The following is a 23,440-nucleotide window of genomic DNA, read 5'->3' as shown; positions in this document are numbered from 1 at the left end:
ATAAATGCAGACCTGTAAATTATCTTCCGTTATAAGTATTCTGAAATGGGCATAAGGACATTTAGACATGTTTGAAACTAATGAAGTAAATACATTGGCACATTTGAATTCTGTTAATAATGTCTGCTCTTTTGTTCCTTGTGTTAGAGTTATCGATTTAGGAGTCATGACTCCATGTGATAAAATACTGCGGACTGCAATTGAAAGCAATGCAGGTTAGTCCTTCTACCTTTATTTTGTTCTTTTCCCAGCGTTTTTGGAAATGCTTTCTACCTTAATTATATTAAAGTGGACCATACAATGCAAGAAATGTGATTTATTAAATCTTACAGTTTGCATTTTATATCACTAAGTTTGAATAAACCAATACCTTTATAATCTGGTACAGTAGCACCAAATCTCTTGGTTACAGCTTGTAGCTGGGAATGAAGCTATAATACTGACTACTACTCTGTGTATTAGATTAAAAAAGATTGTTCTCTGGATAAAATGTAAGTAACACATTTCCAGTCTGTTCGGTTTCTCAATGTGAGAATTAGCAGGTCAGTTCGTGTTTTTAGTAGTAAGTATAGGTAAATATACTTTGAAAAGTACTGACTTTGGACTGAAATTACTAATTCAGGAAACGTACTTGCCTGTCATTATAGCAAAAACACAGTTGATGGACAGAATGTAGAACAATATCATACATTCACCCCAGTACAAGGATCTGGGCCTAAATCCATCGTTTTTCTGCACTCCACACCACCCTGGGTTAGACACTGGCTATATGCAAATCAGCTCTGACCCTGTGCCTCATGGGAACAGTCCAGTCTGAACTACCAAGCCATGCATATAGCCATGTCTGAACTGGGGTGGCAGAGTGGGCTAAAGAACGGTGATGGATTAAACCCAGATCTTTTGACTGGGTGTGAGTGTTTGATTGATTCAGATGCTCCGTCCATCACCACCCCCTTTGTACCGCTTTTGACTGCCATAAGTGTGGCAGGGTATGCTCAGACGTGAGTCCCTTGCTCACTTTGCCACTGGATCCAAGCAAGCCGGGCTGAAGACGGCTGGAATGCCAGAAACCGGTCCTCGGAAGCTTGTTTCCGGTCCAGGGAAGACATGGCTTGGCAGTTCGGGCTGGACTGTTCCCATGAGGCACAGGGTCAGACTGATTTGCATATAGCCATGTCTGAACTGGGGTGGCAGAGTGGGCTAAAGAACGGTGATGGATTAAACCCAGATCTTTTGACTGGGTGTGAGTGTTTGATTGATTCAGATGCTCCGTCCATCACCACCCCCTTTTGTACTGCCTGTCATTATAGTTCTGAATCTTGACTATCTTTTTCACGCTAATACCAACATTGCTTCCAGGATTCCAGCATAGTGTTGGAGCTTGTTTTTGGAGATTAGATAAACCATAAAGTTACAGTTGTCAATGTATCTTTTTAAATTAATATGAACCACAATGATGCCTTTATTGAATAGAACTTAGAAAAGTGGGTGATTTCCACCTGGGGTCCACTAGAATAGTAAAAGACAAACACTTTCTTCAATGTCTTCCCTAGCAGATCTAATGGAGATGGCATCAGAAGAAAGTGAAGTGGCAAGAGTGTCAGTTAAAGAAAGTAGTCTGAATGTTTTTCATAGCTGTTAAAACAAATCATGCATATCTAAGCTAGGCTTGCTTTCTTTGACATAACCTGTTGTAAGCAATGCAAACTCAGTTAATGCATTACATTGTTGTGTGTAGGTGTGTTGTGCATTGTACCTACTAGCCCTCTTTAAGGTAATAGATATTTTTTTAAGTAAATTCTATTTTTACCACCCCCAACAGATATCATTGGCCTGTCTGGTCTTATTACGCCATCTTTGGATGAAATGATTTTTGTTGCAAAGGAGATGGAAAGACTTGCAATAAAGATCCCCTTGTTAATTGGTGGAGCAACAACTTCCAAGTATGTTCTCTTAAGGCATTCAAGTAGGCAGTGAAATATTGTATGTTGTGTATCCTGCTGGTTGCTATGTTCCTTACTCATCCATTGTTCAGATTCTAAAAAAATATTGTTTTGCTTCTCGATGTCTCCCAAACACCACTACTAACTTAATTTAATGTGCACACATAAAAGCATGCCAAACAGTGGAGAAACCTGTTAATCCAGAGAGCAAGTAAAACTTTTGGTAAGAACTCCAGTTAAACCCATTAAACTTCATAATCTGGCTATCTGTCTGTCTGTCTGTCTGTCTATCTATCTATCTATCTATCTATCTATCTATCTATCTATCTATCTATCTATCTATCTATCTATCTATCTATCTATCTATCTATCTATCTATCTATCTTCAAACAACTACACAGCCACAGATATACCTTTGATATTTCAGTACATGTGCCAAACCAGTCTGCAGTCTCCATAAGAATTCTTGAATCAGGCATGATACTCCATTTCAAAACTGTGTTTTCTGAAGTAGCATAAAGGTCATTCCATGAAAATCTTGCCCTCTGTTGGATTAAGAGATTCCTACCACTGTTCTCCTATTTGTTGCATTATGTGTAGCATGCAGGTGTGCACCCTTTCACACAATTGTAAGACATTTTTATTCAGTCCTGCTGCAAAACGGTTGGCTGAAAGAGCTTGCTTTTTTTGCACAACCAAGGATCCCACCAGCCAAAATATTTATTTGGGAAGGATTGCAAACCATAGATGAATAACATGTTGAATTTTTAAAGATGTTTGTAAAAGGCACAATATGAGAACAGTCTCTAGATGCTGTTCAATGATTTCCTAGCATACAGCAAGATTAAGCATTGGGAAAAATGTGCTTTGAACTTTGCTAAGACTCATTTAGCCTTTGTTGAGATATCGTTCCAAGAGTTGACAAGGTATAAGGGGAATGTCCGATTCTCATGGACAATACCTGGAAATATTTAAGGATTTGACAAATTCGAACGCAGGTTAAATCATGCAATCAATCAAAGGATTTGACAATTTCAGATTTAGTTAAATGCTTCAATTTATATAACAGATGCATATTGTGCAATTATCCAATGTTTTACTGCTGTATAAAAAAGTATTCAGTGCTCATGAGTGTTCACACAGTGAGGAATAACAATTAAAATGGGGTGTGCAGAAAAACAGGCACAGGAACCAAGAAATAGATAATTGTTACTGCTTTGGGTCCATTTAATTGTAAATCAGACAATGATCACTGATTATGAATCAGTTAGTGATCCTGTTTATTCCCCCTTCGGGATGCCCACTGCTGTGGACGCTTCTGTTTGAGGCTCCTTATGGTGGCTGTCTGACTGATTTTTAATCAGCTGCGTGGTGGGCTCACGTGTGGCACCTGTCGATTCAGATGGAGACTTCACCGTTTCCATCAAGGGATTGATTCCCAATCCTGTACAGTTTCTCAGGTTTTACCTTGGAAAACAGTATGCATCTCAATCATCATTGCTGCATCAGATACATACATGGCTCGCTGCTTTGTGTGAATTTATCCGACCTGATGATGACCCATTACACAGTTGGTGTTGAAACACTGTTGACATCAAAGGCATATGAAACTCTTGTGACTGCATTGACTGATTTATAATTAAAAGGTTTCAAAGCAGCATCAGTTACCTGTGCCTGCTTTTATGAATACACCATATTAATTGTTCATAGCATTGTTCTCAGATTGCTTACGTGTGACATTTCCCTGGTTTTAAAATACTTGTGAGTGACATTTTGCTGCCTAATGTGTGACACGAGTCGCACTTTCTCACCAGCTAAATATCACAAATTGACACCTTTTGAGCAATGAGAAGCAAAGCACTAGCTTGACTATATGGTCCATTCTAACACCATTCTAGCCCCATTTGCATCCACCAGAACCAGTGCTGTCCTTCCCGGTCCATTATAGCCCCTTTAACCCGCATCCGAACAAGCCCGGTCTTCACCAGTCCCTTCCATTAGCCCCATTCCCAATGTGACCCGGTCAGCTCGGCCCAATGCATTTAAACTCCAAAATTATCTATCAAACTCAGTCATTTTAATCCATCCTAACCCCAGGTATATCGATTGATCGACCAAAACCAGGCAATGGCATTGCTACCTTTTTTATCCATACTGACCTTCTTTTTAATGTCACACTACAAAAATTAGTAAACTCACCTCAAGTGCTATTATTTCCTCTTTGTGCATCTCTAAAACTGCAAACATAAGAGTAAAGCTTTTTAAAATGTGTTCCAGGGCTGCTTAAATGGTCTGTGACTTAAAAAATAAGCAAAGGCAGAAAAACTGTGTTTAATCAATACAGACTACTTTGTATAAAGTCCTGTTTATCATGTCTGGGCCTTTACAGAGTCCTAAAACATGAACAAAGTGTCCTTATTATTCTCTGGGAATGGAGGAGACCCTACTTACCTAACCACCTTAACCCATTTACAGCACACTTTATCAGTGACAAATGCTGCCCCAGTACCGCACTGCCAGGATGAAAACCAGTGTGTCTTCATCTGACCCCCGGTGCTGGGGCAACCAGACGGTGCTCTGACTGCTGAGTATTGTAGAGAAAGATCCAGGCCTAATATGATCTCTCTTGCTTCGGCCTGTACGGCGAACAATTGCTTCAATTTCTGAGCTCAGTGTGGCAGCGGATTCAAAAGTCTGTGGTCGCACAGCCACGCTTACATTCAAGGACACCTATGCGTGCACATAGTCACCTGTGTCATGATGAACGGAGGGATGGACCATATCCAGTAGACTCTGTGGGTGCACACTGAGAGATCGGGTCTGTCTGCTCATTCAGAACTGCGACTGAATAGGGCGATGTATTGTATTTTACTTTTGGATTTAAAAAAGTGGATCCATTACCTTTAGGTAGGTTTCAACACACAGCATGAACATCTACTTTTAGGTGGTCACTGTGTCGGGCCTGCTGGTTTTGCTGCAAAGTACACTGCCCTCAGTGCATAACTGTCTGCCCTCCGAGTCCTCCTTCGCTGCTCAGAGGATGTTGCTGGTAATTCTATGACTGGCCTAGCTGTGTTTCACCAATGTTATTTCTGGGGTACTGCAGGCTGCCAATGGGCCTTTCAGGACTTGCGAAGCAGGGTAAACAATACCCTGCCAGTAATGAGCTCTACTTAAGCATGGCAACTCAGTTTAAAACTTAGAGAGAACTGCCTGACACTGTCTGCAGTCATCATCTGCTCTGTGTGGTTACCACTGCCTGGGGTGACTTGCTGGAATTCAAAACAACAGAAGGCAAGGCACCGTCCGATCCATGTGAGGGCTGCAGACAGTGCCCATCTGTGCAATGATCAAAGGGTTGTTCTCCTTCACCTGTTCACAGATCGCTGACTACGTAGTTCACACAGAAAGCCTGTCAAATGGGCTGGCAGTGGACCTGATTGTGAGTACCACAGTGACCTTTACCTTACTGTATAACAAAACAACTTGAACATGCCATCGCTCTCCCTCCGAACTGTCCTGCTCAAATCTGTGTCAAAATTCGGCAGAGACTGTAGCAGCACTGCACTGCCAGTAGTCACCAAGCCAGAGTAAGACAAAAGTACACTGGCTGCTTTTAGGACATGCAGTCTTTCCTGCTGAGCACCTCTTATCGGTGGTCCCTGGATTGCTGTTATGCGCGACTAATGTAATTTAGTGCAGTGATGCGGACACCAGCAGTAAAATGCGTTAGTGTCACCCCTGATGTGTTATACTTGGCAGGGCTATATTTATCCCTGTGTGAACATTCACAAGCACCAAGCACTGCTTTTTAGATATATAGGAGATCCTTCACTTGGCACAAGACCACCTGGTCCAGCAGTAAGCTTGCCACAGGTTTTCCTGCAGTTTGACCCCAGTTGATAGATAAATCTATTTCAAAGATTTTCTGTTTTATTAGTACCCTCACAATTGTTGTTTCTGAATCTGATGAATGACTGCGTATTTCAGTTGGGTATTAATTATGTCAACAGTGACATGGTTTAAACGCTCAAGTAACGTTCCCAGCAACCATCCTGGCACTGGATCTTGTGCTGTTTCTGTGGACGTGGCATTTACTTACATTGTAAGGAATCATGAATGCAAATGGAGGTGAAGAAAATTGAGGGCTTCAGGGTTTTTAGCATAGACTATTATGATAGACCTCTTAGTACAATTGGTACTAAAGTGCTCTGCATAGTGAGAAGTTGTTGTACAGATGAAAAGCGGGACAAAAGAAATGTGCAGAGAAAACTTTTCATATGAAGGAATCATTACTTGACAACAATGATATCCCTGCACTGGACAGCTCATGCTTACTCTCTTCTCTTCTTTGGAAATCCTCGTATTGCTGTCTAGACAGTTCGCGAACTCAGAGGAAATAAGCGTCCTGCACCATTTATTAAGAGCGGGGTAATTTTGTTTCGAGGCAGTGATTTGAAAGTTTGCTCAATTCCCGTCTACTGTCTGGGGCTTTCTGTGTGAGTTAAGGAAAGAGTTGCCACCAGAAAAAGAGCTAATCATTTAAGTAAGTTTCTTTATGGTCTACATGTTTTCAAGCAGCCAAGGATATATGACTTTAATCATTGTGTAAATTGTGCAATAGTGTGCTTTCGAATAGCGCATTTTCATTTATGTTTATTTCCAATGGCAATTACATTTTTGATGGGAAGGCATTTTTACCATTACTCTGTGCTTTTTTTATCTCTTTCCTAGAACACACACTGCAGTTAAAATCGCACCTCGATACAGTTCTCCAGTGATCCATGTCCTTGACGCATCCAAGAGCGTAGTGGTTGTAAGTTAAATATTCTAATATCATTCTTCTTGCAAGATGTTTGATGACCTAATATGCAGACATTCAACCAGTGTTTTCATTTGACCTTTTGATTGGATCACATTTTTTCTCATAACATTTATTTCGAAAATGTATTATTTCCATACAACATACATAAAACAGATATTCACCTCGTTCAGGACCAACAAACCAAGTACACAAAAGGTTAATAAACTTGATACGTACATACATGATAAATATTTTTCCATTGCATTCAAATTAGAAGATTGATGACCAGTAACAACAAGATATAGAGTTATCACGACTGAAGGAATGCATATATGTCTGACGACCATCTCTTTTTGTCATCATTTCTTTTAGCTTTTTAAGGACATTGGCCTCCTTTGACTCCCTGCAAAATTATTTTCTCTTTTTAGCCTTACAGCTGCAGAGTTTCTGCAAATATGTGTGCGCTGGTAATTGATAGTGTTTTCAATAGTGTATATTTTCTATTTTTGTAGACAAAATTACATATAAAGGACTTGTGAAAGAGTAAGGGATTTCAGTGTGGTGCTACCAACAAAAATCGAGTAATAATAGGCAACTAGACGCATATACAACTGGTAGTAGCAGTCACAATAGTGACAAGCCGCACCTCAAAGTAAAGGACAAGCCTGATAATTCAATGGTAATAGGGTGAATGTATATACAATAATGTAAAAGATGAGGGGTGCTGATATAACTAATGGCATCAACTACCAAATGGTGCTCCTGGCAGGTTCAAAAGAACATGCACATAAACAATTGAGAAATACAGTCGAAACACTCCCTAGGCTAGTCACAAGCAATTTCAATAGAACATATCATTAATATTGGAACATTGGTCTTACTTATCATGGTTTGAGTCCTGCATAGTATAGATACTGATATTTGACTGCGTTTTGTGGTGTGTGTCTGGGTGCTACGTTTAGGATTGCAGTGTCCCGGTTGGGGTCAAGACTTGTGATGGTGTTTACTCAACTGTAATTAAACACCAACTACTTGCCACATTTTTCGATAGTTTGGCTGTTTTGCCAACCACGTCATGGTCGCTTGAATATTGGGTTTTCCTGACTTGGATACCACATACTTTAGGAACGTTATACGACTTGGAACCCAGATTTGAATTTCTTTTTTGCCTTGAAAAAGTCAGAATACTAATATTGTACAGACGCAACACGTGTTTGCTTCGATAAAATTGCTGGAATTTGCCTTATACAAATAAAGAAGATCTGCTTTCATCTGTTGTGGAGAATCCTTGAGAACCTATGTGTTATGTGGACATGCTTTATTCGCCTCACAGCAAGAATTCTTGAGAATTTGTGTGTTACCCGAACACGCATTATTTATTTTACAACCAGATAATTGTGAGATATATTGTTGTATTATGTTCCAATATTAATGATATGTTCTATTGAAATTGCTTGTGACTAGCCTAGGGAGTGCTTCAACGATATTTCTCAATAATAGGCAACTAATTCCACTAAGAGGATATCTAGAGTGTTGGATTGTACCAGCTACGAAACGTTAGGTCATATCCCAAAGATAGCTCTCTAAGTCAATTGTATCAGTCAGTCTTAGGGATTGCGAGTTTCAGTAGGCTGCTTCACGTTCTCTTAACTTTGTGAGAGTTCCTCTTAGAATGTTTGATGTAGGTGGTACAGTTTTTTGCCCTTCTGAGAATTAACATAGGGTTTACCACTTTTTGACTCCACTTTGAATAACTTTTGTACGATGCGGGATGCAGATGGAATGGCTTTATTAAAAATTAGCACAGATATGTGCTGCTTGACAAATAGAACGTTTGTTAAGATCTTTTGGACTCGTGTTCTACTCTTATGCTTATGACACTCAGTTGTTGATACATATAACTCATGATGCAACTCAAAACTAAGACAGTTTTTAAAACTATCTCAGCGAGGATTGATGAGAACTCTTTGGTTCTAAATTCAGGCAAGACAGAGATAATCTTTAGCAAAGGCACAACTGAATGCTCACCTATCTGATGGCCTTCAGATTTTGTCTGGGTTATATTTGATATCAGTCTTAGTTAAGGAGCATTCCAACAAGCCTACATTGATGTACATTACCATTGCTTAAAGTTCTATGGAAGATCCTCTCGTTTGAGAAGGACAGTTGTCCAACCTTGTAGGACTATTCTAACTCCTTTTGTTTGGGATGCCACTCTATCTCAGTCAGAAGTTGCATGTTATCCAGAACTCTGCAGTAATGCTCATTTTAAGGCTAAATGATAGGAGTCTCATTGCACTTTACTTAACTGCTTACTGTTTGCTATCAGGAAATTAATTTCTTCTAATGTGCTTTGTATGACACAACGGGCCTTATATTGACAGGGCTTGACCTTTTTTCAAAACACTGAGCTCTCTCTCATCCTCTCGTTGCCTTTAAATCAAACCCTGTGCTTTGAAGTCTAGAACCAGAGGCCATGTACTTTACTTCTTCATCTTCTAAGGCCTGGAATGACCTCACATGATCCATCAGACAGTTTCAGGACCACCTGAATTTCTGTCATAGGTTGAAGACTTTTCCATTCTCTTTTGGCTAGGTTAAATAGCTAATCCATTCCTGAACCCTACTATCAGGTTTTACTACTGCCAAGCTACCTCCACCATTCTTCATGGTAACTGTCATGCTTTTATAAAACCAATGACTTGTGATGGCCATAAATATGGCTAAATGACTACAAATCACCAGAATAACTGAATTTTACAGTTGAACAAAATTGAAATCAGTACGGTTGTGACAACCATGAAAGAGAGCTGTATCTCTCTGACACAATGATTTGCTCACCATACATCACAAAGATCTTTCTTTTCGCTGAGCAATCTAATGAAATAGTGTTCCTTTTGATTACGTAATACTCTTGGCCTTCCTTCTGATGTTGTGTTGTCTAGCAAATCTTGGTTACTCCCGATAGATTTTTCTTGACCTTCAGACAATGTAGGCATACCTTGTACTATTTGGAGTGGGGAAAGGGACAGGTTGCCTTTGAAACTGTCCTAAACATACCTCAAAAAGATCCATGTTACTAACCGACAAACTGTCCTGAGACAACTAGTATATTTTTCTGAGGTCATCTCACCCTGTTTCCAGAGCCAGCCTTTACTCAAGACATTTGGACTAGTATTGTTAGTGGCTTTAATACATGGCCAACATAAAATGAAGATAACAGTCGCACCTAACCTAGTTATCGTAGAAAAGGAGAATAAACTGGACATAAATATTATTAAGACTGATACAGTATTTTCTGAAATGCCTTTTTGAACTGAGTCTCTGCTAAGGGTTAAGAGGCGAATAGCAATATATTGACTTTTTCCAGCCGCCCCAGAGGCCAATCCTGGAGTGCAAACTTGCATGAATGGGCGCCGATGCATGAGGTGAGAGTGGACAAACAAGCAGAACGGGGTCTGGGACTCTGGGAGGAGATGGACAGTCAACTGGTGGACATTCAGAGTGAAAATAATACATTGGTGGATTACCAAGAAGACAGCTTATCGGAGAGTGGGGATTTTACATTAAAACTGTGTGGGGTTGGAGTCGAGATTGTGTGAATGGTGGGATGATGGACTTGGATATCATAGGCTGATTGATTGAAATGTAGACAGAATGGTGTGCTGATGTCTTTTACCCCCTACTGCAAAAGTTGTAATGTAAACCACATTTTTTTAACAATATACACCAGCTCGTACAAAGGCTAAGCTGAGTTATCTATATTTTATATATCATGTTATTAACTAACAAATGATAAAGTTATAATAAAATGAAGAAAATATTAGTTGTTGTGAATCTACAAATGATCAGAATAAGTTTTTACTTGAAGTATTTTTTGTAGTATCCTCACCTATTCTCCCCTATGAACCCGCTATAAAGTACTACTTGTTCTCTGTCTCTGAAACAGAAGAGAATAATTTGCTTGGTGTTTGTCACATAGGAGAACAGTTACTTGAGTGTTAAGGTTGCACCGTGCCTGGATAATTTCTAAAGATGAAGAATGTGTAGGAAAAAGAAATGCTTACAATTTTTTTAAAGTAGCTCTTTGAGACTCACATTTTCCTCATTAGTGTTGGAGGATGCTGAGTTAAATAAATCATTAAGTAAAAATGTATTAACCACTCCTAAGTCAGTTTTTCTTTTGGTGGTCATTACTTCAACTTTCAGGATTATCACATTTTATACTTAAACACTGGGTGGATCTACTGATACATTTCTTCCCATAAAAAAACAGTTTTTTAACTTTCTTTTCTAAAGGTCATCCACTAGGTTCAGAACAAAGATTCAATTCCATCATTCCACCCCCATTCCTTTCTTAGTTTTAACTATAGAAACCATCTACAATTTGGCCCACCAAAATGACAGTTCCATATGTGGCTTATGGGGATCCCAGCCAACAGTGCATCTACACATTTGAATGCTGAGTGGGTGCCTTTTTTTCTTATCCTTACCGAGCCTTCAGTTTTGGTTTCTTCGCATAAACTTCCAAAGCAGGAGGTTGGTTAAGAATGTTTTTTTGCAGTGAAGCTTAAGTGCTGGGACTAGTCCCTCTGTGTGTTAGGGCCTTTGTTTGTCTCCCCTACCCTGGCCGCCCTGCCTCAAATGGTAAGCATGGGCAGGGAAAGTAAGTGGCTTAGCCCTTCCCTGAGAAGGGCATAGCAATCTCCACAGTGACATAGTGGTCCTTTTGCAGAAGGGCTGTTGGGTCAAGGGTTTCTAATGGCAAAGGCTCAGCCTTTGCCGTCTAAAACCTAGCTGTTCCCCCCACCTTTACATGAGACTTGATAATCACAGAGTTGGTGGTTGGGAGCACTGCCATGGTGCTCAACCCGGCCAAACTCTAAATGATCCCCTCACTCTCCTGATGCTCTGAGCATCATTTAAACAAAAATTAAAAATTTGCCAATTTTTTGCGGACAGTTAGAAAGTAAACAAGTTCCAGAAAGCCTGATCTTTGTGGTACCAGTGACTTCATAGCCACTGCACCTATATTTAGGGACATTTAGAGATGGAGAGCTTCAGCTGGATAACATGGTCTGTGTTATTTAACTTTGTCAAGGACTGTACTGGATGTGTTCGCTCTGCACCACAGGAGCTTTTCAGTTGACACAGGGTTTTCTGGATCCTGAGGTTCAGTCAACCCATAGTGATTGGTTATTATTAAGGACATATTTTTTAAATAAATTACTCTTTTCTGTTTTGAGATTATTCTTACATTGTTTCTAGTTACTCTAGTGTTGGGAATAATTTTTAAGGAACTGACAGTTCGGCACATGGATTAGTACCAAGAGCATCATCACGTTTGAGGGTTGTTGGAAAAAAGCAAATGCACCCATTCATAACAGCCACGCTAGTTGAGAACTAGAGTACAGCGCCCCTTTTTAGGGACATTAAAAAGCCCTTTTCTAGTAGAGGTTGCTCATAAGAATAAAAGCATGAAGTCACATTATAGACTATATGCACATATAATAGCCACATTGTCAAAGAACACCTCATTGCTCTCTAGTTGTGTATAGTCAATTGTGTTATACTATGCTATGAGCTGTAATCTACCCATGGTACTCATGGTAATTTAATAAACCCATGGACCTCAGAACGAGTGGAATGGGAACACTTTGCTTCTTACTCTTTTCTTCCTTCTGACTGTTTGATACTGTTTAATGTGACTTGCACTAATGACATGTTGCTGATTTACAAATCTGATATAACCTAACATGACGTTGTTGGTATAAATTGCTACAAATTTCCTAATTGAGTATTTGGAATTGGGTCAGCTTTAATTTATATGTAGTTTGATGTCTTGTCTTTTAATATGTCTATTTTTATACAAGGACAAGGGAACCCAAAGGTAATTCGGTAGGGACCTTGGGTAGCATCATATTATAGAGAACAGTGGTCCCTATTCTAAAAGAATAAACAAGGGGAGATTATCATACACTAAATAGAAAGTATGACTTTTGTCCAGCCGGACAAGAATTTATTTTCATAATATTGCTATTTCTCTGGGGATATACGGAAGTAGATGAAGCAATCTGGCTCACCACTACCACAATAATGCGATTGTGCATTTCCCTCCGGCTGGCGTCCAACACACGCGATTGCGCAGGGATGCTCTGAGATTTATCTAGTGGAACTGAGATACCCTGACTGCTGGCCGAACAACCCTTACTAACTCAATTGTGAAGGCCTGCATGCCTCACAGAATTACGTGAGACTCGTTTATATCTCCTGCCATAGTAACATAAAAAGGCGCAGCATATTACTGTCAAGACTACAATGTATAATTTTATTGTCCTGAAGATGATGCCTGGTATTTAATAATGGCATCGAAACATCGTCGACACTGATCCACCTTATGCACCATGATTAAGCTGTATTAGAGTGTGCAATGGTGTTTAAAAGTTGATATATGTCTGTGTAAACTGAGTACAAGTATACAGACCCATTTTGGCTTGCCTTTTGGCCAATCCCTTTCGTTGTTTTGTCTTGTGTTTTGTGGGTCACGGCTGTGCCCACTTGTTATCACCATAACATTAACATTAACATTAACATTATTGATTGTTTCTTAAACGCTACTTATTGAAAAATATTATGAAAATAAATTCTTGTCCGGCTGGACAAAAGTCATACTTTCTATTTAGTGTATGATTATCTCCCCTTGTTTATTCTTTTAGAATAGGGACCACTGTTCTCTATAATATAATTTTAATATGTCTAGGCACTGCTCATATTTATACATTCTCCTGCATATTACATTTTATAACTCCCTCTTTCATTTTAGTGCTCTCAACTGCTTGATGAAAATATAAAAGATGATTTCTTTGAGGAAATAACAGAGGAGTATGAAGAGGTTCGACAGGATCACTATGAATCGTTGAAGGTACGTAACCTATAAAGACTTTTTCTATTTTCCTTGTTTTGTACATTATTTCACACAGGGTTGATATAGAATTTCCAGCAGCTGTTCCTTCTCTGCTGTTAACGTGGACACTCTGTTCTCCAGTATTAGGGGTGTCTTTCATAGATTCACATGCTTGAATATTCCCCGTCGTCGAAGTGGGAGTCCCACGGTACATAAAGATAGCAATAATGCTAATATATATATAGGGAATAACATAATACATAAGAAACTAGAGATAATACACACTGAAAAACCTGTACAATGGTTCCTCCATAGGAATGCATTATCAGAGAAAAAATCATTTTTAACATATCAGTGTCATTATGTTAGTCCAAACTGCAGCCAATCAGGCTCAAGCACCCTCTAGAACCTTCTCCTCAGAAGCTCAAGCCCTCAGATTTTCTACCGCACGTCGTGTGAAGGGAGTCTCCCTGAGCTCTGCTCAGTTTTCTTCTAACTTCTACTACTTCAGTTGTTTTCTCAAAGATGTCAAGTAAGAAGTCTTTGTTTAGACCTTGCTCTTCCTGTGGGAAACTGCGTTTGTTTGAGAAGGACCCCCACCAAAAGTGTATTTACTGTTTATATCCAGAACACAAGGTGGCTGACTGCAAGTTCTGTAGAACTTTTCCAGCAAAAACTCTCAGAGACAGGGAAGGTCGTCTTCTTCTGTGGTTGAAGCGCCTTCGGGACAAAGAGGAATTTTCATCAGACGCAGAGAGTTTCCAGTCAGGTTTTTCAACTGTTGCTTCCAAGCGTGGCAGTGTTCAGGAGCTACCTTCTCCTTTTCTGAAGAAGAAAAAGATGGCTTTAACAGTAGCCCAGGTAAAACCTACTGCTCCTGTGACTTCGGTGTCTACGCCCACGAGACCTGGCTCTCAGGCGTCATTTCCACCGTCTATAAGTGTTGTTACACTTCTGACCGTCGACGACCATTCCAACGACGAAATTGGCTGCGGTGGCTTCGTCGACGATTACAGTGACGACGACGTCTGCTTCATCGTCGTCGACAATTGTTTCGTCGACGTCTTGCACGTCGACGAGAGCTTCAATCTCCACAGTCTCGTCGACGATCCCCATTACCTCGTCGGCGAAGAAGCTGCCGTCGACGAAGAAATCATCGTCGACGCTGAAGGTCCCGACGACAAGTTGCACGTCGACGAAGGTCCCGTCGACACCAAAAGCTCGTCGACGAGTCTTATCCCGTCGACGAAGGCTTCGTCGACGAAGAAGACACCATCCAAGGACTCGTCGACGAAGATCCCGTCGACGACGGCACCGTCGACTGCTGTGGAAAAACACTCCTCGTCGACGACTACTTTTAAAAAGACACCGTCTCTGACAGCTGTGTCTACATCATCATCATCGACGATCGCTCCAGGGAAGACATCTAAGTCGATTAAATCGTCGACGTCGACGGCAGTTTTGCCTTTACATTCTGGAGCACAGCAGGAGCACGCAGAATCCGCATCAGGATCGAGGTCTTTCGCCACTATGCCCCTAGTGCCTTTGCACACTTCAAATTCTCCTGTCCTTACAGAGCCTTCTATGGACAGTTTCAGGGAGTCTACTCTCCAATTGCCACCTCCTACTCTCCAGCCACCCTCACCAATGATGGCTACTGACCATGAAACGGAATCCATTGCGGACGACGATGTCCTTGGTGATGCCCATAGTCCATCGGACTTGATTATTAAGTGTCAGGACACAAGTTCTGAAGACAGCGAGGAGGAGGACGATAACCAGCAAGAGGAACAATATGTACAGGTTCCTATGGCAACCTTTCCAGTATCTCTATTTTCTAACCTCCAGCATATGCTGGACGATTACAATAGGAGATTTCCTCCAACACCTCAGGGTACGCCGTGCCATGCTACATCTGAGACTACAGAGCCTACTCAGCATCAGCAGCAACCTTCAGAGCAGATGGCTCTTCCAGAAGGGCCCCGTCAACCTATCCCCACTGATTATCGACAAGATGTGGAGGATGAGACAGAGCCAGAAAGGGAGGAAGGAGAAGTTCCCCAGGATACGGACGATGACCAAGATCCGGATATGGCAGAATTCGATGACTATCGAATGCAAACGCCCTCTCCTCAGCCGGGCGACTCCGGTGATTCACCTCCGGTTGACATCGCTAGCTTCCATGTATTGATGGATAAGGCGGCAGAGCGCTTCAAATTGCCAAGAGCACAGCGAGAGGAAGACTGCTTTCTCTACGATTTTAAAAACCAGCCTTATAAACAGGTCCACACCATACCTATTATCGAGTTTGTGTGGAAGGAGGGAATAAAGATCATGCACGCTCCTAACTCCTTACCTGCTCAACTCCCTCGGCTAGAGAAGAAATATAGGGCACCGACTGGTTCGCCCGCTTGCTTGCTCTCGCATCCTAAGCCGGATTCAGTGGTGACCCAAGCAGCGCAACGGCGAGCACGTATCACTGCTCCACCGGATAGAGAGGGTCGACGTTTGGATGCGATTGGGAAGAAGTTTTCATCCATGGCGTCTACGTCAGTCCGTGCCGCAAATGCATTGGCCATTTTAGGTCGTTTCGACCGACAAATGTGGTCAGACATTTTTGCGCTAGTCTCGTTGATTCCGGAGGCATCCAGAGCGGAAGCGCACCAGATCCTTCAGAATGGCAGGAGGGCCTCAGAAGAGATGATCGACTGTGCTGTGGACGTTGCGGGTACTGGTTTTCGTATCCTTGCCAGTGCTGCGGCTCTCCGACGTCAGGGTTGGCTAAAATCCACGTCGTTTCGGCAGGAGGTCCAGTCGAAGATACTCGACATGCCGTATGACGGTGAGTCTCTCTTCGGCTCTCACATCGATGAGGCACTAGAATCGATAAAGAAAGACACTGATACGGCAACATCGCTTGGATCCTTGCAATTCAAAAAGTAGCCTTTTCGTGGTGCACGTGGACGAGGCACTTCTTCCAGCACTTTTCGTGGAGGACAGTCCCAGTACCGCCAGTACAATCAAGGAAACCAGCGTTACTCCAACCAACAGTCAAATCGTCAGCAGCAGTCAAGGCCCTATAGAGGAAAATCTAACTATAGAGGCTCCACCAACAAGCGTCAATGACTTTCAAGTTCCGCAGAGGGTTGGAGGGCGAATCTCGCAGTTTTATTCCCAGTGGTCCATGATAACATCGGATCAATGGGTATTAGACATTGTACACAGGGGTCATGCCTTGGAGTTCACGGAGATTCCTCCTAATTCTCCACCATCAGGCCCGCCACCTCCCCATCTCGAGGAACTACAACATCAGGTTCGTCTTCTGGTAGAAAAGGGTGCAGTCAAAGTGGTTCCTGTATGTATGTATAGCGAGGGAAAGGTTTCTACTCACGGTTTTTCCTCATTCTCAAGAAGACAGGAGAGTGGCGGCCCATCCTGGATTTGAGAGCTCTCAATTTCTTTCTAAAACAACAATCTTTCCGCATGCTGACGCTATCGGAAGTCTTGCGACTTCTCTGCAGCGGAGATTTTCTAACAACAATAGACCTGCAAGACGCCTATTTTCATGTGCCAATACTCCATCGGCATCGCCAGTTTTTGAGGTTCAAAGTGGGACACATGCACTATCAGTTCAAGGTGCTACCTTTTGGCCTACGATCAGCACCTCGTGTCTTCACAAAGGTTTTGGCCCCAGTCATGGCTCATCTGCGTCTTCAGGGAGTTCAGCTCTTTCCATATCTGGACGATTGTCTTCTGAAATCCCAATCCCCTCAACAGCTGGCTCACGACACATGTCTCTGTCAGCAGACGTTCGAGTCACTGGGGTTAACCATCAATATGGAGAAGTCACATTTTGCACCGCTGCAAAGAAGAAACTTCCTGGGAGCAATTCTGGACACGGACCTGTCAAAAGCCTTCATCTCCCTCGAACGTCATCAAAAGATAGTCCGTCTGGTCTCTCTCATCCGGTCAAAGCAGTCAGTTTCTGTGCGGACGTTAAAGTCGTTTCTGGGGATGGCATCGTCCAGTATCGGACTGATCCCAAATTGCAGGTTACGCACTCGTCCTATACAGGAAGAATTAGACCTGCAATGGCGCCAGGTGTCGGGGTCTTTCAACGACTTGGTGAGATTAACGTCCAGCATGAAGAACAGTTTGTTTTGGTGGGAACAACCATCCAATCTGGACGAAGGAACTTTGTTTCTGGCCCAGTCTCCGGATCTGACGTTGACCACAGATGCGTCCATGGAAGGTTGGGGCGCTCATCTCCTGGACCTTTCAATCAAAGGCAAATGGACGTCAACACAACGAACCTGGCATATCAACAGGCTGGAGTTGATGGCGATCTTCCTAGCGCTCAGATCATTTTTGGCCGTAGTGCAGGGGGAGTCGGTGCTGGTTCAGACAGACAACACCACCAGCATGCACTACATGAACAAACAGGGCGGCACAAGATCTCAGCCACTGTCTCGACTGGCTCAAAGGATTTGGGATTGGGCTCTTCGTCATCAAATTTCTTTAACGGCGGTCCATCTGCCGGGGGTATCCAATATCCTTGCGGATTCTCTGAGCAGGTCCACGTCCTCCACTCACGAGTGGGAGATACATCAGCCGACTCTGGACCTGGTGTTCCGCCGTTGGGGTCATCCCATGATAGACCTTTTTGCAACCCCAGTAAATCGGAAGTGCCGAACCTTCGCAAGCTGGCATCCCCACCCAGAGTCCAGCGGAAATGCCCTTCTCATGGATTGGAGCGGCCTGTTTGCGTATGCATTTCCACCAATCCCGTTGGTGCCGAGGACATTGTGGAAGATGCGCAGGCAGCCCTGCCACTTAATACTGATCGCCCCTTGTTGGCCCAGACAGGCATGGTTTTCAGAACTGCTTCTGTTATCCCAGTGCAAACCCATTCATCTGCATCCGCGTCCAGACCTCCTGACGATGGACGAAGGTCAAATATGCCATCCAGACCCATCCACACTTCAATTATGGGCATGGAACCTGAATACGTCGAATTAGCAAATTTAGATATGCCCCAAGAACGCAGAGACATTCTAGCGTCTGCTAGAGCTCCATCAACAATCAAAACGTACAAGCTAAAATGGAAGCGTTTTTGTCATTGGTGCGCTGCATCCAATGTCCATCCAATCAATTCCACTCCGGAGCAGCTTTTGCCTTTCTTTCTGAGCCTTGCTCAGTCTGGTCTCTCTCATGCCACCTTGAGGTTTTTTCTAGCAGCTATCTCGCACTTTCGACACGATGGTTCAACGTCTCTCTGTTCATCCAGAATAATCCGGCAGTTCTTTAAAGGTCTCTTCAGGAAGTTTCCTCCTGTTAGGCGCCCTCCTCCTGCATGGCACCTCAACGTGGTATTGTCACAGCTTATGAAGCCTCCTTTTGAGCCGATTCACAGAACAGACATCAAGTATCTTACCTGGAAGGTTGCATTACTTCTGGCATTGACTTCTTCTCGGCGTGTTCGTGATCTGCACGCTTTCACGATTAAGCCTCCTTACTTGCAGTTTAAGCCCGATGGAGTGTCACTTCGTACCAATCCTTCTTTTTTGCCGAAAGTACCTACTGATTTCCATTTGAACGAACCTGTCTTCTTAAAGATTTTTTTCCCGGATCCAAAATCTCCGGCTGAACAACGTTTACATTCTTTAGACATCAAACGTTGCCTAAAATTTTACATGTCAAGGACTACCCCTTTCCGTAAATCCGATCAGCTGTTTGTAGCATATGGACGGATGCGGAAGGGGCATTCAGTGACAAAACAAACAGTTGCAAGATGACTCTCGGCAGCCATATCCTTTTGTCACCAGCAGGCTGGCAAGCCTTTGCAGTGTTCAGTGAAGGCACATTCGACGAGAGCGATGGCGTCATCCACCGCTTTGTTTGCTGGGGTGCCTCTTCACCAGATTTGCCGGGCAGCGACATGGTCCAGCAGGCACACCTTTACCAGACATTACTGTTTGGAGGCCATCAATGAGGCGGATACCGCAGTGGGGCAAGCAGTGCTTCGTCATCTTTTTAAATAAGGTGAGCCTCTATTCCCTCCTCCATTTCTCTCTGTGATTGCTATATGCTTTTAGGCTGTATGTTATTGTCTTCAATTTTGGAGAATGTGTTTAGCAATCCCAGCTCTAAAGAGGTTACTGCTATCTATTCTATTCAAGCATGTGAATCTATGAAAGACACCCCTAATACTGGAGAAGAACAATTGTTACTTACCTGTAAACAGGTGGTTCTCCAGTATTGGTGTCTTTCATAGATTCACATGCGACCCACCCGTCCTCCCCTCAGAGGCTCTCTTCTCCTCATGCACTATTATTACTAGTGCTACGAAAATCTGAAGGCTTGAGCTTCTGAGGAGAAGGTTCTAGAGGGTGCTTGAGCCTGATTGGCTGCAGTTTGGACTAACATAATGACACTGATGTTACAAATGATTTTTTCTCTGATAATGCATTCCTATGGAGGAACCATTGTACAGGTTTTTCAGTGTGTATTATCTCTAGTTTCTTATGTATTATGTTATTACATATATATATATATTAGCATTATTGCTATCTTTATGTACCGTGGGACTCCCACTTCGACGACGGGGAATATTCAAGCATGTGAATCTATGAAAGACACCAATACTGGAGAACCACCTGTTTACAGGTAAGTAACAATTGTTCTTCCTCTGTTTTCCTGGACTGTTGAACACGTGAGCTTGACCTGCTTGTAATGGACCTGTCTAGTCATATATTCTATTTAGCAGACGTTCTCCATCCCCTTTCTGAACCGCAGATGAAGTCATCACTGTGTTTGTGTCCCTGAAATGCTTGCAGCTGATGAGCATATAGTCTGCAGTCTCAAATGAGACCTACCACCACTCCATCTTACCTTGTCTTTCCTGTGCATACTCAGTTTCTTTGACTCTTCTTTATTGAACAGTAAAACTGCTAAGGCTACAACAAACTAAGGGACAATCAAGACCAAATTGATGAAGATGAAATTGTTTACGTAGCCTACATACCTCTTCAAGCAATGGTGCCTCTCACCAATGTGCCTGAGAAAAGTCTTAAACTTTCGGTGATATGATGAAACATGCTAACTAGAAATCTTCTTCTGAATGTGGAGAGGTCAATCTCACCCTTCCTGTTCAAATGGTGGAGTATCCCAAGGAAAAGGGGAAAGCATTACAACTGTGTCACTGCCATATTTTAACCATTACCAGAAAGCCAATCCCACCCAAAACTACTTGTTCTTGGACAAATGTGCTAAGCCTCCAGAGACCAAATTCTCTTCTACTTGTGAACTCAGTTGCACTGTCTGGTCAAGCCCGTTGCACTTTAGGGTATGATGGTCCCAGGTAACCTTTGAACGGTGGGATTGAGTAGTCTCTTTTATTGGCTGTGCGGTGTTAGAACTGTTACACCAGGGGTCAAGCGTGTCTCTCTCCCAGGTTGCAGATCGATGACCAAAGTTGAACTTTTCTTCAGTTAATTTGGAGTCTATACTGATGGCTGTTTCAAAGAAAGTGACACCCTTGCCCTGCAGGAATGAAATGTCACTTCAGGAAGAATTGTAAAATGTGTGGCACATTACCTCTCCATGCAGAAACACAGTAAGCACAGGAAGAAGCAGAAGCATTGAAAAGCATCAGCCCACACTGATCTTTGCTCTTGGGTCAGCTGTCTGCAGTAGTCTTATTAAGAGATTGCTGGTGATACATCTGTAACAACAGTATGTGGTCTTACCGTGACCCATGTTCCTACCGTCATCCTTACTGACCCAGCATTGGACTTGGCAGTAATCTCCCGTGTGCAGTTACAGATCACCTCCTCTAAGAGTCTGCCATTACCAGTTGCCTACTTCCGATTTAATCTGCTCTGGAGATTCTCCTGTGGGCCCCCTTCTGAGGGAAGTTGGGTTCCATGGCAGGCAGGTTGGACACGCTTGATGGAGTACTTGCTCCAAACTCTCCTTGCACCCACTTTGCCTCATGCTGTACTTCTTTCTGAGCTCACTCATTTTTGAAATTTCTGGGTATGTAACCAGTGGCCTGTTATAATCCCGCTTCTGTGATTTCCAGTACCGGTGAAGGTCCAACCAATCCTACTTAAGATCCCAGTACCAGTTGCTTGGTTTCTCCCGGGCTGCGAATCATGCCACATCGGTTTCTATTAGACCCACTCCGAGATTAACCTTTTCCTGTTAGGATAGAAAACCAGTTACAAACAATGTCATTCATTTATAATCACCACTACATACATTTATTGAAAATATTTCCATACCTCTTTGAACAACTTATGATTTTTCATTCTTAAGGCATTACAGATTAGACTAGAATGACTCTATGCAGTTTACCATTCCAGTTCTTGAGAGTTGATAGCTTCATTGATTTCTAATTTTGCATGATCAAAGAATGTGTGATTGATACATCAGTAAATACGCTTTTTTTTCAGTGAGTGATCTAGTCCATTTCTATGCAAAATGGATGCTTATAGTGTTGTATAGGGATCAATATTGATATTATAATCCATCCTGGAGCTGACAAACTGAAGATCTTCAACCCAAAGGAAGGTGAGTTGTAGTAAGGGCCCCACCATATCCCCCAGCCTCCCACAGTACTATTTTAACATCTGAAAGATGAGACTAAAACATTTCTATAGTACCAGGAATACTAGAAACCTTAGGAGTATAAAAAAGCATCCATGTTGCGAAAAAGTCAATGTGCCTAAAGTTAGCTCCACAAACTGATTTATAGCTTAAATGAGTTTTCCAGCCACATTTTACTAGACATTTTCATCCTGATCTCTTTACCCCATTTATTGAAAGGCTCCACTAATAATCAATGGCATCTTGTTTGCGAATTTCATACCAGTTTCCTAGTCACTTCATTTTTACCCCCGAATAATGCTTTAACAATTTCATATGTTAAGGACAACAAGGGGCCCCAAGTGAATTAGCATCGGACCTCGGGGAGCATATTTTGTGAAACAACAACGGTCCATGCAAAAGAATTATACGCAAAGCAATGAATATAGACTGAATCAGTTCTATATTTGGGTCGACATGTCCAGCCGGACAGAGGTCTTCAATTTTTTACTCAATTGAAATATTTCATACACAGGAATACCTTCAACAAATCACCAGTGTGGGGCACAAGCCTGTACCCAAACACAGTCAGATCAGTACAAAAGGTAAACCGAGGAAAAGAGCAGGGCTTTTCAAGGCAAAAGCCGCGATTTCTGTAAAGTATTGAGTGTACAGAAATATCAGTTAAACACCATTACATATAACATATAAATCAAGCATTTGTATATGGTGTACAATGAGTCGACGGCGTTTCGGTCCCACTACTTAGTCATGGGGACCATCATCAGGACATTTATATTTGCCTTTAACATTATAAGCCTCTAATGCCTAGAGAAGGGAGGGAAAGAGAAAGTATATATACATGTAATTTATGAACATTTAAAGCATATTATTGGCATATTTCCAAGTGACTTGAGTGAATGGTGAACCTGTTTTCTGTGAAGTTGCAGATCAGGGTGTAGACCGCGTATGCTAGTGATAGGGTGGGAGAGTGATTTAAAATAAGTGGGGGAGCTGGGCCAGGCAGTGTACATCTGTGTTGGAGATACCTCTTTAGTTTAAAAACCGGCAGTTTTGGCGGCGCATTCATGACATAGTTTAAAAAGCAAACCGTGCAGAAGGTGAATCATTCGGATTTAGCAGAGTGGTGTGTACAGCGGGTTCACGTTGGGCAAGTCCGGTGGTAGGGTTCTGATTGGC

General features: G+C 42.3%; 1 protein-coding gene across 1 annotated transcript in view; it reads left to right on the top strand.

Moving 5' to 3' along the window:
* Nucleotides 1–23,440, top strand: part of MTR (5-methyltetrahydrofolate-homocysteine methyltransferase) — a 454,402-nt gene that overhangs the window by 329,774 nt on the left and 101,188 nt on the right. The window contains exons 23-26 of the mRNA XM_078648574.1: nucleotides 148–215; nucleotides 1,823–1,943; nucleotides 6,678–6,759; nucleotides 13,571–13,669. Coding sequence (XP_078504700.1) covers nucleotides 148–215; nucleotides 1,823–1,943; nucleotides 6,678–6,759; nucleotides 13,571–13,669 — 370 coding nt within the window. The remainder of the gene's footprint in view (nucleotides 1–147; nucleotides 216–1,822; nucleotides 1,944–6,677; nucleotides 6,760–13,570; nucleotides 13,670–23,440) is intronic.

This window comes from Lissotriton helveticus, chromosome 6 (assembly GCF_964261635.1).
Source record: "Lissotriton helveticus chromosome 6, aLisHel1.1, whole genome shotgun sequence".
Taxonomy (NCBI): Eukaryota; Metazoa; Chordata; class Amphibia; order Caudata; family Salamandridae; genus Lissotriton; species Lissotriton helveticus.
This window is presented reverse-complemented; position numbering and strand designations above follow the sequence as displayed.